Below are 13,822 nucleotides of genomic sequence, written 5' to 3'. Positions count from 1 at the left end.
GGCTCCTTCTCTGTTCCCTGGGATGGCTGTCCTGGGGGCCTGGGCGCTGCTCTGCGTGCCTGCAGAGTCCGGCTTTGCCGACCAAGCGCCTGTGCTCCAAGGTCCTCAGACCCGAGCTTTGTTTTCTGTGTAACTAAGGGCCGTAACCAACGTCTTCTCCAGTTTCACTCTTTGAATAAACGTGTGTCTTCAATCCTTGCGTGGGGGGGCGTCTGCTGTTCTGAGCCTAGGATCAGTCTAGTGTAATTCTTCCTAGAAGTTGATTCAGTTACATAGAAATAACGAGTGAGTAGATTGTTTCTGTTTTTTTTTTTTTTTTTTTTTTTTTTTTAGAGTCTCGCTCTGTCGCCGGGGCTAGAGTACAGTGGCCGGATCTCAGCTCACTGCAAGCTCCGCCTCCCGGGTTTACGCCATTCTCCTGCCTCAGCCTCCCGAGTAGCTGGGACTACAGGCGCCCGCCACCTCGCCCGGCTTGTGTTTTTGTATTTTTTAGTAGAGACGGGGTTTCACCGTGTTAGCCAGGATGGTCTCGATCTCCTGACCTCGTGATCCGCCCGTCTCGGCCTCCCAAAGTGCTGGGATTACAGGCTTGAGCCACCGCGCCCGGCCGAGTGAGTAGATTGTTTCTAGAGAGAATATGGACAGGTCAGATATGATGGGGCCGCTGTAGAGCTCCCCCGGCCCCAGGCACGGCCGCAGCACCACCAGATCACTGCGCAGGGAGGCCAGGTCTTGTCCTGGGGCCGGAGCGTGCGGAGGCGGAGGTCGGGTTTCCTTTACGGGGCTGGAAGACAGGAGGGTGGGGCCTCTGCGGGAGCCAGCGAGGCGGTGCTGTAGTTTGGTTCTCCTGTGAGGCCACCAGAAGTGAGGTCAGCTGCCTGGGCCCTGCCGTGTGCTGCTGGGGAGGCTGGCTCCATGGAGCGGGTCGCCTGCCCTGCTGGCTGGTGGCTGAGGCCCAGGCCTGCGCCCAGGGCGGCCGGCAGCCCAGTGAGGCCACGTCCACAGCAGAGTTGGCCGTGGAGATAGTATACGCAGTGCCCTCTGTAGCTGAGACCTCCCAGCGCCACACTGGCTGAGTACCCTAGGGCTTCCCGCGTTTGGAAAAAGGAGCAGTGTCTTGATTGTGGAACTGTGGGGTGCTGTGCGCGTCCATGGGCTGGGGGTGTTTCTGGAGACAGGCCTGGGTCTGTGCTCGGGCTGCCCTGCCGTGGAAGTGTGGGTGTGGGTGTGGGTAGGGGGTCTGGGACCCCAGGCAGCCCGAGTGGGAGCGGGGCCGGCCGGTGGGGAAGGGAGGCTCTGGCCTGGCGGGAAGTGCAGCTCAGCGTTGTCCCTTCTCTTGCAGCGGGGATCTGAGGAGCTTTTCTCTACTTGTGTCACTAACGGACCGTTTATCATGAGCAGCAGCAACTCGGCAGGTATGGCCTGGACTTAGCCCAGGGCAAGGCCTGTGGGTGTCTTTCTGGGACTGCACCTTTCATCTCACATGGCAGGGACCCATGGTCCACGCTGCAGGTCCAGGTCAAGTTCTTGCTACAGGGAGTTCCTGGGGAGGTGCTGGATGGGTGGTCCAGGCCGGCACTTGGACCTGTGGGGGGTTGTCAGCCGCTGTCAGGAGCGGGGTCTGGACGGTGCAGGCCTTGGCCTCGTGCCGCTGGTTCCCGCGCACCTCCTGGGGCTCAGGGCTGGTCTCCGTGGCAGGCGGGGCTCTAGGAGGAGAGCAGGGACCTGGCTCTGTGGGCTCCTGCGAATTGATGCCTGCGTCTCACGGCACCCCCTTTTCAGCAAATGGAAATGACAGCAAAAAGTTCAAAGGTGACAGCAGAAGCGCCGGCGTCCCCTCCAGAGTGATCCATATCCGGAAGCTCCCCATCGACGTCACAGAAGGAGAGGTCATCTCCCTGGGGCTGCCCTTTGGGAAGGTCACCAACCTCCTGATGCTGAAGGGGAAAAACCAGGTATCTGAGCCGCGTGTCTCGGGGCGCTCGCACCGCGCAGGCGGGGAGGAGGAGGGCCGGCACTCACTGCCTGCCCCGCAGGCCTTCATCGAGATGACCACGGAGGAGGCTGCCAACACCATGGTGAACTACTACACCTCGGTGACGCCAGTGCTGCGCGGCCAGCCCATCTACATCCAGTTCTCCAACCACAAGGAGCTGAAGACCGACAGCTCTCCCAACCAGGCGGTGCGTGGCCCTGCAGCGGACCCCAGCAGCCCGGGGACCTCGGGGGTGGGCCTGGCCTCAGGGGCCAGGGACTCACGGCAATGCCTCCCACAGCGGGCCCAGGCGGCCCTGCAGGCTGTGAACTCTGTCCAGTCGGGGAACCTGGCCTTGGCTGCCTCGGCGGCGGCTGTGGACGCAGGAATGGCGATGGCTGGGCAGAGCCCCGTGCTCAGGATCATCGTGGAGAACCTCTTCTACCCCGTGACCCTGGATGTGCTGCACCAGGTGAGGTGGTCCCATCACCGCGAGGGCCGCACGGGCTCGGTCAGGCTGCTGTTGCTGTGGGCGCAGGCCCACGGGAGGGGTCTGGCAGGGCTGGTGGGTGCTGGGCAGGAAGCTCATGCTGTGGCCTGGGACCTGCAGATTTTTTCCAAGTTCGGCACAGTGTTGAAGATCATCACCTTCACCAAGAACAACCAGTTCCAGGCCCTGCTGCAGTACGCGGACCCTGTGAGCGCGCAGCACGCCAAGCTGGTGAGTGGGGCTCCCAGGATGGCGCCCGCCCTGGCCCTGGCCTGGCCGCATCTCACGCTGCCTCTCCCCTCAGTCGCTGGACGGGCAGAACATCTACAATGCCTGCTGCACGCTGCGCATCGACTTTTCCAAGCTCACCAGCCTCAACGTCAAGTACAACAATGACAAGAGCCGCGACTACACGCGCCCAGACCTGCCCTCCGGGGACAGCCAGCCCTCGCTGGACCAGACCATGGCCGCGGCCTTCGGTAAGAGGCTGCCCGATGTGGCGCCAGTGTGCAGAGTGGTCTGTGAGGGCCGCTCAGTCCGGAACCCCAGCGGCACGGGCCCGGCCCTGCACCAGGGGGATGCGCCTGCTGCTCTCTGCACGGCCAGCACAGCACGGTCCAGTGCCGCCCACGTCGGGACCACGGCCCCCCAGAGCAGCGGATCTGCCCGCGAAGGCTCTGCGGGGCCGCCCGCCAGCCGGGTTGGGGCCCGTCCCGCAGCACAGCGCCGCTCGCGGTGGAGCTTGTGGGTGCGATGATTAGTGTCTCATTTATTTCTAGGTGCACCTGGTATAATCTCAGCCTCTCCGTATGCAGGAGCTGGTTTCCCTCCCACCTTTGCCATTCCTCAAGCTGCAGGTATTCAAACGCTTGGTCTTGGTTCCCCGGCGACTGCATGCCCACACCACCTTCCCAGGCAGCTCCGCAGCCACGGCGGCAGCCTGGGCGGACTGGGCACTCGAGTGCCAGGTCAGGGGCCCTTCCCGGGAGAGGGGACGCCACGTCCACAGAGCAGGCTTGGCCAGGGCAGTGGTAGGACAGGGCAGTGGAGGCGCACGTGTGGATGGCGCCCGCCAGAAGCCGCTAACCGCACAGTCTTTGTGGTCTGGTTCCCTTCAAGCACCTCCGGGCGAGCGCGAGGACCGCCAGTGGTTGGAGGGATGTGTCCCTAGTAGTTGAATTTGAGTGGCCGGGTAAGCGCGTGGCCCGAGGCTGAGGAGCATGACCGGCGGCGGGACGTGTGTGCGTGGCCGTCCCCCTGCTTCCCTTCTGGGACCGGGACCGGGCCGCCCGAGTGCTGGCCGTGGACGGAGCAGCGCGTGCCGCCCCGCGGCCGCCTTGTCTGCATGGAGGCATGGGCACGCATGCGCGGTGGTCCCGGGACAGGCCCTGCTTGCCGAGGGCCCCGTGTCTGTGCTGGCGGAGCCGGAGCTTTTCTGTGCTGTGGGCGCATGCAGATGAGTCCAAGCCCGGCACGGCCCGTGCTGTGAGGAGAGGCGGGCGCTGGTGCAGGAGCCAGCGGGTGGCTGTGCGGGGGTCGGGCGACCCCACAGGCACCCGGGGTAGGGCCAGAGCCAGGGCCGCCTCCCGCGCGGCTCCTCGGTGCATGAGGACGGGGAGCGTCGGCCTCTCCCACTCTGCGGTGGAGTGGGGGTGCCGCTGCTCATCTTACCTTCTACCTTTCCAGGCCTTTCCGTTCCCAACGTCCACGGAGCCCTGGCCCCCCTGGCTATCCCCTCGGCGGCGGCAGCAGCTGCAGCGGCGGGCCGGATCGCCATCCCGGGCCTGGCGGGGGCAGGAAATTCTGTATTGCTGGTCAGCAACCTCAACCCAGAGGTACGTGGGCTTCGCCGCGCCGTTCCTCCCGGAAAAGCGAGCAGGGGATGTTGTGCTCGGTCTTGGGTCCCGGAGCAGCGCCGCCCCTTGCTATGTCTGCGCCTCTGCCCCAGCAGCTCCTCTGCTGCAGCGCTGAGACCCTCCTCTCCCAAGATGGCTTGAGTTTTCCTGTTTTCCTGAATTCACATCTTGGTTTGCGTTTTCACTTCCATGATATGCAGAATGAATAATTTTTGTGACCCAAAGGCAATGTAAGAAATACTTGGAATTGAGCAGGGTGTGCAGTTCAGAGCCGCAGCAGGCCGCCCTGCTGGTCCCCGGGACACACGGGCTTAGTGCGGCAGGGTGTGGGCGGCCCCTGTGGCACCGGAGCCTGTCACTTAGCTGGTGGATCTGTTACTATTTCTCAGAATGGTTAAATCCCCCTCAGGGAGAGCTTGGGTAAAACTTAGAGGCTCAAAATACGGAACTTGATGGATGGGATCTCCCTGGAATCAGTATTTCAGGCTGTTCTGTTACTCGGCAACTCCTGTGATTTCTCAAGGTGGTGCCCACCCTGGCCCTCCCTCGCGGGGCACAGGGCGCACTCCCTGCCTCTGCCTCTTACCACGAGCCCGGTGCTGTCCCTCCAGCTCCTGAGCCAGGGGACCCACGGCGAGGCCGTGCACTAACAGACTCAATCTCCCTTCACGCCTGTGTCATCGTCCTTAGAGACTGACTTGTGCCACAGCTGTGGGAGACAGCGCTGCTGCAGGGCTTGGCTGAGGTGGCCGGGAGCAGAGCTGCACCCGCGCTGCTGGGGGGCGTGGTGGGGATCAGCTTCTGGGAGCCCCTCCAGCAGTGCTGTCTCTGCCGGCATGTGAGTGGAGGTGCTTTTCTTACCGTGTGCCCCTCGGTAAACCTGTAACTGGAATGTGTGTGGAGTGTGACTGATGGAACACTACCTGATTTTCTTATGTATTTACTGACCTGTGTTTTTTTGCTACTTTTTTTCTTTTCTCCCCTTCCCCTTTCCCAATTTTTTTTCTTGCCCTGATCCGGAATTTCTTTGCCAACTGACTGCACGGTACTTCTGCTTCCTGTTGTTGCTTGAAACAAAACAAAAACATAAACAAATAAAAAACAAAAATTCCCCCTCAAACCCTGCTCTCCGGAAACCAACCTGCCCTTGAATATTAACATCCTGACAACTTCATCATCCATCAACCACTGCACGCCTGCGGGGACTGTCTTCCTCGTGTGGACGATTGGCAACTCGCCCCCCTTGACCTCTCCCTCTCCCCTGTCCCTCCGCTGCCTTGCTCTGCTGTCTCTAAAGAGAGTCACACCCCAAAGCCTCTTTATTCTTTTCGGTATGTTATCATTCACACTTTTATTACCTTGTTTTCATTTAATTGAGATGATTTTGATGCCCTGAGACGTATTATGAGTTTGCGGTTTGGCACTCTGATGCTCCGTGGCATCGGCCTCGTTTTATGGTTTGCTTTCGGTTTGCGTATTTTATTTGGTCCCGTAGATACGTACGCATGGTTTATCGCCCTGCATGCTTTTCACAGTTAGACCTGTCGGTGGCATATGCTACCGTGGCCACCTGCTGGCAGCTTACCTGTCCTGGATGCTATGACTTTGCTGAACGGAGCTGCTCCTGTTAGCGCGCCCTGTGGCTGCGAGACGCAGCTCCGCAGTGGCCGATAAAGCAAACCCGGCCGGGCTGAGCCGGGCCTTGTGGGGGGTTGGGTGTGGGGTCGGGGCTGACAGGGACATGGGCGGGGCGGGCGGCAGGCGACTCAGGCCCTGTCCCTGGGCTTTTGAAGGCGTCTACGGCGACGTGCAGCGCGTGAAGATCCTGTTCAATAAGAAGGAGAACGCCCTGGTGCAGATGGCGGACGGCAACCAGGCCCAGCTGGGTAAGAGGCTGGGGTGGCCCTGGGGGCGGTGGGGGCAGGGGCTGCTTTCCCTCTCGGGCGCCTGGTCACACGGGCGCTGCTGTCCCCAGCCATGAGCCACCTGAATGGGCACAAACTGCACGGGAAGCCCATCCGCATCACACTCTCAAAGCACCAGAACGTGCAGCTGCCCCGCGAGGGCCAGGAGGACCAGGGCCTGACCAAGGACTATGGCAACTCACCCCTGCACCGCTTCAAGAAGCCGGGCTCCAAGAACTTCCAGAACATATTCCCGCCCTCAGCCACGCTGCACCTCTCCAACATCCCGTGAGTGCTGGCGGGGGGGCGGGCACGGGGCCGGGCCGGGGCTCTGCGTGGCTGTCCTGCTGCCTCGGCCTGTGAACTTCTGCCATTTCCAGAGTGCAGGTTGGACTCATCTTAGTCCAAACCTGAAGTGTACTGCAAGGCCTGAAGCTTGAGCTGGGGGATGCTCAAGGGGAGGGATCGTTGGACACTTGGAAGGGTTTGGTTTTTTGGCTTAGGGGATGCTCCGCTGTGACAATGTAGAATGCACACGTTTATTTATTTTTATTTTTTGAGACGGAGTCGTGCTCTGTCGTCTTGGCTGGAGTACAGTGGAAGGATTTCGGTTCACTGCATCCTCTGTGTCTTGGGTTCAAAGCAATTGTCCTGTCTCAGCTTCCAGAGTAGCTGGGACTACAGGCGCCCACCACACGCCCGGTTAATTTTCTTATTTTTAGTAGAGATGGGGGTTTCACCATATTGGCCAGGCTGGTCTCGAACTCCTGACCTCATGATCCGCCTGCCTCGGCCTCCCAGAATGCTGGGATTACAGGCGTGAGCCACCGTGCCTGGCCACGTTTATTTTTTTTGAGATGGAGTCTGGCTCTGTCGCCCAGGCTGGAGTGCAGTGGCGCGATCTCTGCTCACTGCAAGCTCCGCCTCCTGGGTTCACGCCGTTCTCCTGCCTCAGTCTCCAGAGTAGCTGGGACTACAGGCGTCCACCACCATTCCTGGTTAATTTTTTGTATTTTTAGTGAAAACGGGGTTTCACCTTGTTAGCCAGGATGGTCTCGATCTCCTGACCTTGTGATCTGCCCACCTTGGCCTCCCAAAGTGCTGGGATTACAGGCTTGAGCCACCGCCCCGGCCTAATGCACACCTTTATAATCCCAGTGCACTGTGGGGCCGGGCAGGGGATCTTCTTGAACCCAAGACCAGCCTGAGCAATAAAGTGAGACTCCCGTCTCTACAAGAAAAATTGTTTAAAAGTAGCCAAGAGTGGTGGTGTGCACCTCAGGGCCCGGCTCCTTGGGCTTTGGAGGCTGAGGTGGGAGGTTCACTTTGAGCTCAGGGGTCTGAGGTTGCTACGGTGAGCTGTGACTGCCACACTCCGGGCTGGGCAACAGAGTGAGACCCTGTTTCAAAAAAATACATAATGCAAATATGTGGAAATGCAGGTACATCTGGCCCCAAGTATGTCAACCTATAGTAAGCCCTTTGATATTTAACACATTACTTGTGAAATGTTTGTTAGAAAATCAACAAGGGGCCTGGCAGAGTGGCTCATGCCTGTGATTCCAGCACTTTAGGAGGCTGAGGTAGGCAGATCATCTGAGGTCAGGAGTTCGAGACCAGCCTGGCCAACCTGGTGAAGCCCCATCTTCACTAAAAATAAAAGAATTAGCCTGGCGTGGTGCCGTGCGCCTTGTAATCCCAGCTACTTGGGAGGCTCAGGCAGGAGAATCACTTGAACCTGGGAGGCGGAGGTTGTAAGCCAATATCGCGCCACTGCACTCCAGCCTGGGTGACAAGGAAGACTGTCTCAAAACAAAAATCATGAGGAGGAGCGTGGTACTGTGCTTCTGCAAACCTGTAGATGGCTGGTTTCATTAGAAGCTGCTTCAGACCATTGTGGGCATGATTCGATGTCCCATTTCTGGGCTCCTAAAAGGCCCTACACCTTCCCTGGCCACTCAGAAAACTAGTAGGGGGAAAGCCTCGCTGACCTTCTTGGACGTCCCCCTACCCGGGCCCACGCTAACACCTTCTTCTCCCACAGACCCTCCGTCTCCGAGGAGGATCTCAAGGTTCTATTCTCCAGCAATGGGGGCGTCGTCAAAGGATTCAAGTTCTTCCAGTGAGTACGAGGCGGATGGTGCCTGGCTCTCCCCGGGCTGCCCTGTGGCCGGCCCTGACCCCATGTCTTGCAGGAAGGACCGCAAGATGGCGCTGATCCAGATGGGCTCTGTGGAGGAGGCGGTCCAGGCCCTCATTGACCTGCACAACCATGACCTCGGGGAGAACCACCACCTGCGGGTCTCCTTCTCCAAGTCCACCATCTAGGGGCACAGGCCCCGTGGCCGGGCCCGCTGGCGACAACTTCCATCATTCCAGAAAAAAGCCACTTTAAAAAGCAGCTGAAGTGACCTTAACAGACCAGAGATTCTATTTTTTTAAAGAGAAATCAGTTTACCTGTTTTTAAAAAAATTAAATCTAGTTCACTTGCTAACCCTGCGGTGACGGGGACAGCTCAGGCTCTTGGTGACTGGCAGCGGGAGTTCCCAGCCCTCCACCCCCGGGGCCAGACCCTCGGGGCCGTGCCTTGGTGGGGCCTGCAGGTGGGTGCCCCGACCACAACTCGGCTTCCTTGTGCCTTAAAAACCCTGCCTTCCTGCAGCCACACCCCCCCCAGGGGTCCTGGGGACCCAAGGGGTGGGGGTCACACCAGAGAAAGGCAGGGGGCCTGGCCGGCTCCTGCAGGATCATGTACCTGGGGCCGGCCACGGCTGCGACTCCCCAACCCCAGCCCTCTAATCAAGTCATGATTGCCCCACCCTGCCCCCAGGGCCTTCCCTGCTGCCCCCGGGGCGGGCTCCCCACTGCTCCAGCTGCGGAGCCGGTCGTCATAATCTCTGTATTATATACCTTGCAGTTGCAGACGTCTGTGCCTAGCAATATTTCCAGTTGACCAAATATTCTAATCTTTTTTTCATTTATATGCAAAAGAAATAGTTTTAAGTAACTTTTTATAGCAAGATGATACAATGGTATGAGTGTAATCTAAACTTCCTTGTGGTATTACCTTGTATGCTGTTACTTTTATTTTATTCCTTGTAATTAAGTCACAGGCAGGACCCAGTTTCCAGAGAGCAGGCGGGGCCGCCCAGCGGGTCAGGCACAGGGAGCCCCGGTCCGGTCCGATCTTAGAGCCCCTGAGCTTCAGGGAAGGGGCGGGCGCGTCACCGCCTCTGGCATCGCCTCCGGTTGCCTTACACCACACCTTCACCTGCAGCCCCTAGAAAACTTGCTCTCAAACTTCTTCAGGGTTTTTCCTTCAAATTTTGGACCAAAGTCTCATTTCTGTGTTGCGCTTGCCTCTGATGCTGGGACCCGGCAGGCGGGCCGCTCCTGTCCTCACTGTGCTTTCTCCCGCCCCCGCGTCCTGTCCCGGGGGCTCTCCTAGGATCCCCTTTCCGTGAAGAGTGTAACAAGGGTGTAAATATTTATAATTTTTTATACCTGTTGTGAGACCCGAGGGGCGGCGGCGCGGTTTTTTATGGTGACACAGATGTATATTTTGCTAACAGCAGTTCCAGGCTCAGTATTGACCGCGGAGCCACAGGGACCCCACGCACATTCCGTTGCCTTACCCGATGGCTTGTGACGCGGAGAGAACCGATTAAAACCCTTTGATGAACTCCTCCCTTGTCTAGCCCTGTGTTGGCTGTGGAGCTGTAGAGGCAGGTTGGCCGGTCTGTACCTGGACTTCCAATAAATCTTCTGTATCCTCGCTGCGTCCGCCTGCATTGCTCGTCTCCGCCTGCATTGCTCGTTTCCTCTTTCTGTGCTGGGGCGGTCTCGGCTCGTACGGGGTGTCCGCGGAAGCGCCGGGTGGGGCCGCGGGAGGGGTGGGCCCGGCGCGGAGGGAGGGTCCCCGCGTGGGGCGTGCGGGCCAGAGCGAACGACCAAGAGCCGGAACCGGGTTTCCGCCGCTTTATTGAGCCCCCGCGTCCCCGGCTGGCCCGTCCCCGCCCGCCCCCGGCCCCGCCGCGCTAGTCGGGGAAGCGCCGCACCTGCATCTTGCGGAAGTAGCTCTCGGCCTCGGCCTCCGCCTCGCGCTCCGCCAGCCCCAGGCCGCCCGCGTGGCGCCGCAGCGTGGACTCCCGGCTGCCCGGGCCCAGCGCTCCGTCGGCCGCGCCCAGCGGGGGCAGCCCCTCGCCCGTGGCCAGGTTGACGGTGGCCACGGCCCCGAACCGCGGCTCCTCCTGGTCCACGTCGCTGACCGACGAGCCGGGGGACACGCCCGGGGGCTTGGCCCCGCCGCGGAAGCCGCGCGCTAGGTCCCCCAGCTCGTAGCCGCCGTCGGCCTCTGCCTTGGCCCCGCCGCCCGCCGCCTTCCACTCCCAGGGCGCGCCGCCGGCCGACAGGTGCACCACGGGGTGGTGCGGCGCGTGCGCGTCGATGGTCACGATGCTGGCGGAGTCGCGGTCCGACGGCGACCGGTACTGCGAGGAGTCGGAGCTGGCGCTGGACGACGACCCCGTCTCGGCCGCCTTGGGGCCCGGCGCGCCCGGGGCCTTGGACATGGCGATGACCTGCAGCAGCCGCGGAGGGTTGGCCACGGCCGCCCCGCTCTTCTCGGCCATCATGAGCCACTTGGCGCGCACCCCGGCGCCGCTTTTGGGGGACAGGCCGGCCCCCGCCTGTGCGCCCTCCTCGGGGATGTGCACCAGCGGCGGCGGCGGCCCCGCGCGCGGCGGGAGGATGACCCGAGGCCCCAGCCCCGGCCGCGCCTGCACGGTGGGGTAGAGCGAGGGCGGGGCCGGGCCCTCCTCCTCGTCCTCTTCCTCTTCCTCCTCCTCTTCCTCCTCCTCCTCCTCTTCCTCCTCCTCCGCCATGGGCTCGGCTGGCGCGCGCAGGTGCCCGGGGCTGGCGTCGTCGGGCAGCCCCAGGCCGCGGCCCTCCAAGCTCTTCTGCTTCCACTCGCTGATGAGCTGCTTGGAGCGCGAGGCGTCCAGTGGCACGTGGATGGTCATGTGGCGGCGCGCGGGGTCGTCCAGCGACGGCGCGCTGGCCCGGGGCAGCGTGTGGCTGAAGGTCACCATGTTCTCCTTGGCCATGGGGCTGCGCGGGGCCAGCAGGTCCACGTCCACGCTGGCGCGCTTCAGGCTGCCCAGCGAGGTCTTCTCGCGGGCCACGGGCCGGGGCGCGCCCTCCAGCCGCCCCGGGGGCCCCAGCTCGTCAGTGCTCACCGACTTGTTCTGCTGATAAACCGAGTCGTGGCCCCGCTGCGTCAGGGCCCGCAGCGCGTCCTTGGCGGGAGTTGGGGCCGCGGGCTTCTCTGCAGGTGGGGCCTGGAAGTTGCCCACCGCGTGGCAGGCCTGGCGGGGAGAGGGGTCTGGGGGTGAGGCCTGGGGCTCAGACGGCCCCTCCCCTCTAATCGTGGGGGGCTTTGGGCCAGGGGAGGGGGCTGGCAAGCCCTTGTCCAGTGGGACCAGTTTCCACCTCAAGGTCACTGACCCGGCACATCTGGCAGGTCTGAGCCCATGGGATTCTGATTCCAGCATTCCAAGGGTGAGACACTTCAGCACCCGTGCCTCCCCCTCAGACACCCTGGGCACCCGTGCCTCCCCCGAGGCCCCCTGGGCACCCATACCTCCCCCTCAGACACCCTGGGCACCCGTGCCTCCCCCATCAGACACCCTGGGCACCCGTGCCTGCCCCGAGGCCCCCTGGGCACCCATGCCTCCCCCTTCAGGCCACCAGCCTCCCCCATCAGACCCCCTGAGCCTGCCTCCCCACTCAGACCCCATGGGCACCCATGCCAACCCCCCTCAGAACCTGCCGCTCACCAGGTAGGCAGCAATGCCTGCCCCGATAAGGAAGCCGGCATACACGTCCACCGGGTGGCTGCGGTACTGCGTGATCTGCGTAAGCCCACACACGCCCGCGGCGATGGCAAAGGCGAAGACCAGGATGGGTTTCAGCAGCTTGGTGGTGTCGGAGATGACGGAGTTGAAGTACATCTGGGGGCATGGGGGCTGGGGTCAAGGAGGGCTCCCCGCGGGCCAGCAAGAGGCCCTGAGCAGGGCAGAGGGGGGCTGGACTCACCGACACGTAGACTGCGGCGAAGGCCGACAGCGTGGCGTGCTGCGACGGGAAGGTCTTCCTGTAAGAGGCGTCCAGCGTGAGCCCCACCCACCCGGGGACCTCAGTTCCAGTGGCCTCACTGTGCCTCTGTTTCCCCATATGTTCACAGGGTGGAAGGGACACAGGGGTGGAAGGGACACGGGGGTGGAAGAGGGCTCCCAGCCAGGGGAGTTGGGGGTCCGGCTCACCGTGCAGACAGGATGGCATGGGTGTCGTGGCCGGAGCAGATGTCCTGTGTGATATAGGGGTTGACCTCGCAGGACGTGCCCAGGAGAGTGTAGTTGGGCTTGCAGACGGTGAGGAAGAAGGGAGTGTGGTAACCCGTGGCCAGCTGGATCACGTCCGTCACCAGGGCGGTGGCGCACAGGCCAAACACGTGGACACCTGCGGGGCGGAAGGCTCGGCCAGGCGGGGAGCTGGGGACCCGGGACAGCCCCAGCCCTGCACGTGGACTCGGCTCAGGGTTGGGGCGCATCCGGCAACTCACCCACAAACCGCACGGTACGCCGCAGGAAGGAGTTGAAGTTGCAGCCACCGGCGTTGATGCTGCCCTCGGCCCCGGCGGGCCCCCCAGGGCGGCCCCACAGCCGGGACTGCAGACAGTACAACATGCCCTCGGCCACCATGATCTGCCAACAAGGAGGGAGCGCTCAGGCCGCAGTGCCCACAGGGAGAGGGTGCTCAGGCAGGCTGCCAGCCATGGTGCCCACAGGCTGGCACAGGCCCCAGTGTGGGTGCTCACCGAGGCAGCAGGGGCCGCGAAGGCCAAGCTGAGTAGCATCAGCAGTGGGATGAGCTCCTCGTTGGTCTCCACGTAGGGCATGGAGAGAGTGCGGTCATAGCACTGGAAGCCCACGTTGGCCGGCTTGAAGAGGTCGGTCAGCTCCAAGAAGTACAGGGATACAATGGAGGAAGCCACTATGGGCAGCTGTGGGCACAAGGCCGGCCAGGTTCACCCTGCTCTCCTTCATGGAGGCGTCTGTCCAGTCCTCCATGAAGTCAGGGCCATCCACGGTCTCATTCACCCACCCACAGATCCAACTCACTCCCAGCCACTCTTTCCCCCATGCATTATTCATCCATTCACAGATGCTCCATCCATAACTCGACCATCTACACACCACACAGCCACCCACCCACCCATCCACCCACCCAAGCACCTATGCCCCCAACATCCACCCACTCACTGACCCATCACCCACCCATCCACCCACTGGGAACCATCCATCCATTCATCTACCTACCCACCCATCATCCATTCCCCCATCCTCCACCCACGCACCCGACAGTACCCATCCATTTATCCACCCACCCAGCTGTCCATCCATCCATCCATCCATCCATCCATTCATTACCCAGCCACTCATTCATCCATCCATCCATCCATCCATTCATCCATCCATTCATCATCCATCCACACACCCAACGGTACCCATCCATCTACCCCACCCAACTGTCCAT

General features: G+C 61.7%; 2 protein-coding genes across 3 annotated transcripts; one reads left to right on the top strand and one right to left on the bottom strand.

The window, feature by feature from the left end:
• Positions 1 to 1,256: 1,256 nt before the first annotated feature.
• On the top strand, positions 1,257 to 10,004 carry PTBP1 (polypyrimidine tract binding protein 1). 2 transcript variants are annotated; one of them, XM_023201252.2, is made up of 13 exons: positions 1,257 to 1,415; positions 1,783 to 1,955; positions 2,037 to 2,183; positions 2,277 to 2,447; positions 2,586 to 2,696; positions 2,770 to 2,944; positions 3,245 to 3,322; positions 4,152 to 4,300; positions 5,619 to 5,652; positions 6,115 to 6,207; positions 6,297 to 6,513; positions 8,270 to 8,347; positions 8,421 to 10,004. In XM_023201252.2, the coding sequence occupies exons 1-13, from the start codon at positions 1,394 to 1,396 to the stop codon at positions 8,551 to 8,553; spliced, it is 1,581 nt and encodes a 526-aa protein (XP_023057020.1). In that variant the 5' UTR covers positions 1,257 to 1,393; the 3' UTR covers positions 8,554 to 10,004. The 2 variants fall into 2 exon arrangements, with proteins under 2 accessions (XP_023057020.1, XP_023057022.1); XM_023201254.2 differs by lacking the exon at positions 3,245 to 3,322.
• Positions 10,005 to 10,192: 188 nt separating this feature from the next.
• PLPPR3 (phospholipid phosphatase related 3) lies at positions 10,193 to 13,330 on the bottom strand. The gene is made up of 6 exons (XM_023201255.2): positions 13,104 to 13,330; positions 12,849 to 12,990; positions 12,550 to 12,745; positions 12,323 to 12,380; positions 12,064 to 12,237; positions 10,193 to 11,592 (listed from the first exon to the last, which is right to left on the bottom strand). The coding sequence occupies exons 1-6, from the start codon at positions 13,182 to 13,184 to the stop codon at positions 10,264 to 10,266; spliced, it is 1,980 nt and encodes a 659-aa protein (XP_023057023.1). The 5' UTR covers positions 13,185 to 13,330; the 3' UTR covers positions 10,193 to 10,263.
• Positions 13,331 to 13,822: the final 492 nt, after the last annotated feature.

The sequence above is a fragment of the Piliocolobus tephrosceles genome, chromosome 21 (genome assembly GCF_002776525.5).
Source record: "Piliocolobus tephrosceles isolate RC106 chromosome 21, ASM277652v3, whole genome shotgun sequence".
NCBI lineage: Eukaryota > Metazoa > Chordata > Mammalia > Primates > Cercopithecidae > Piliocolobus > Piliocolobus tephrosceles.
This window is presented reverse-complemented; position numbering and strand designations above follow the sequence as displayed.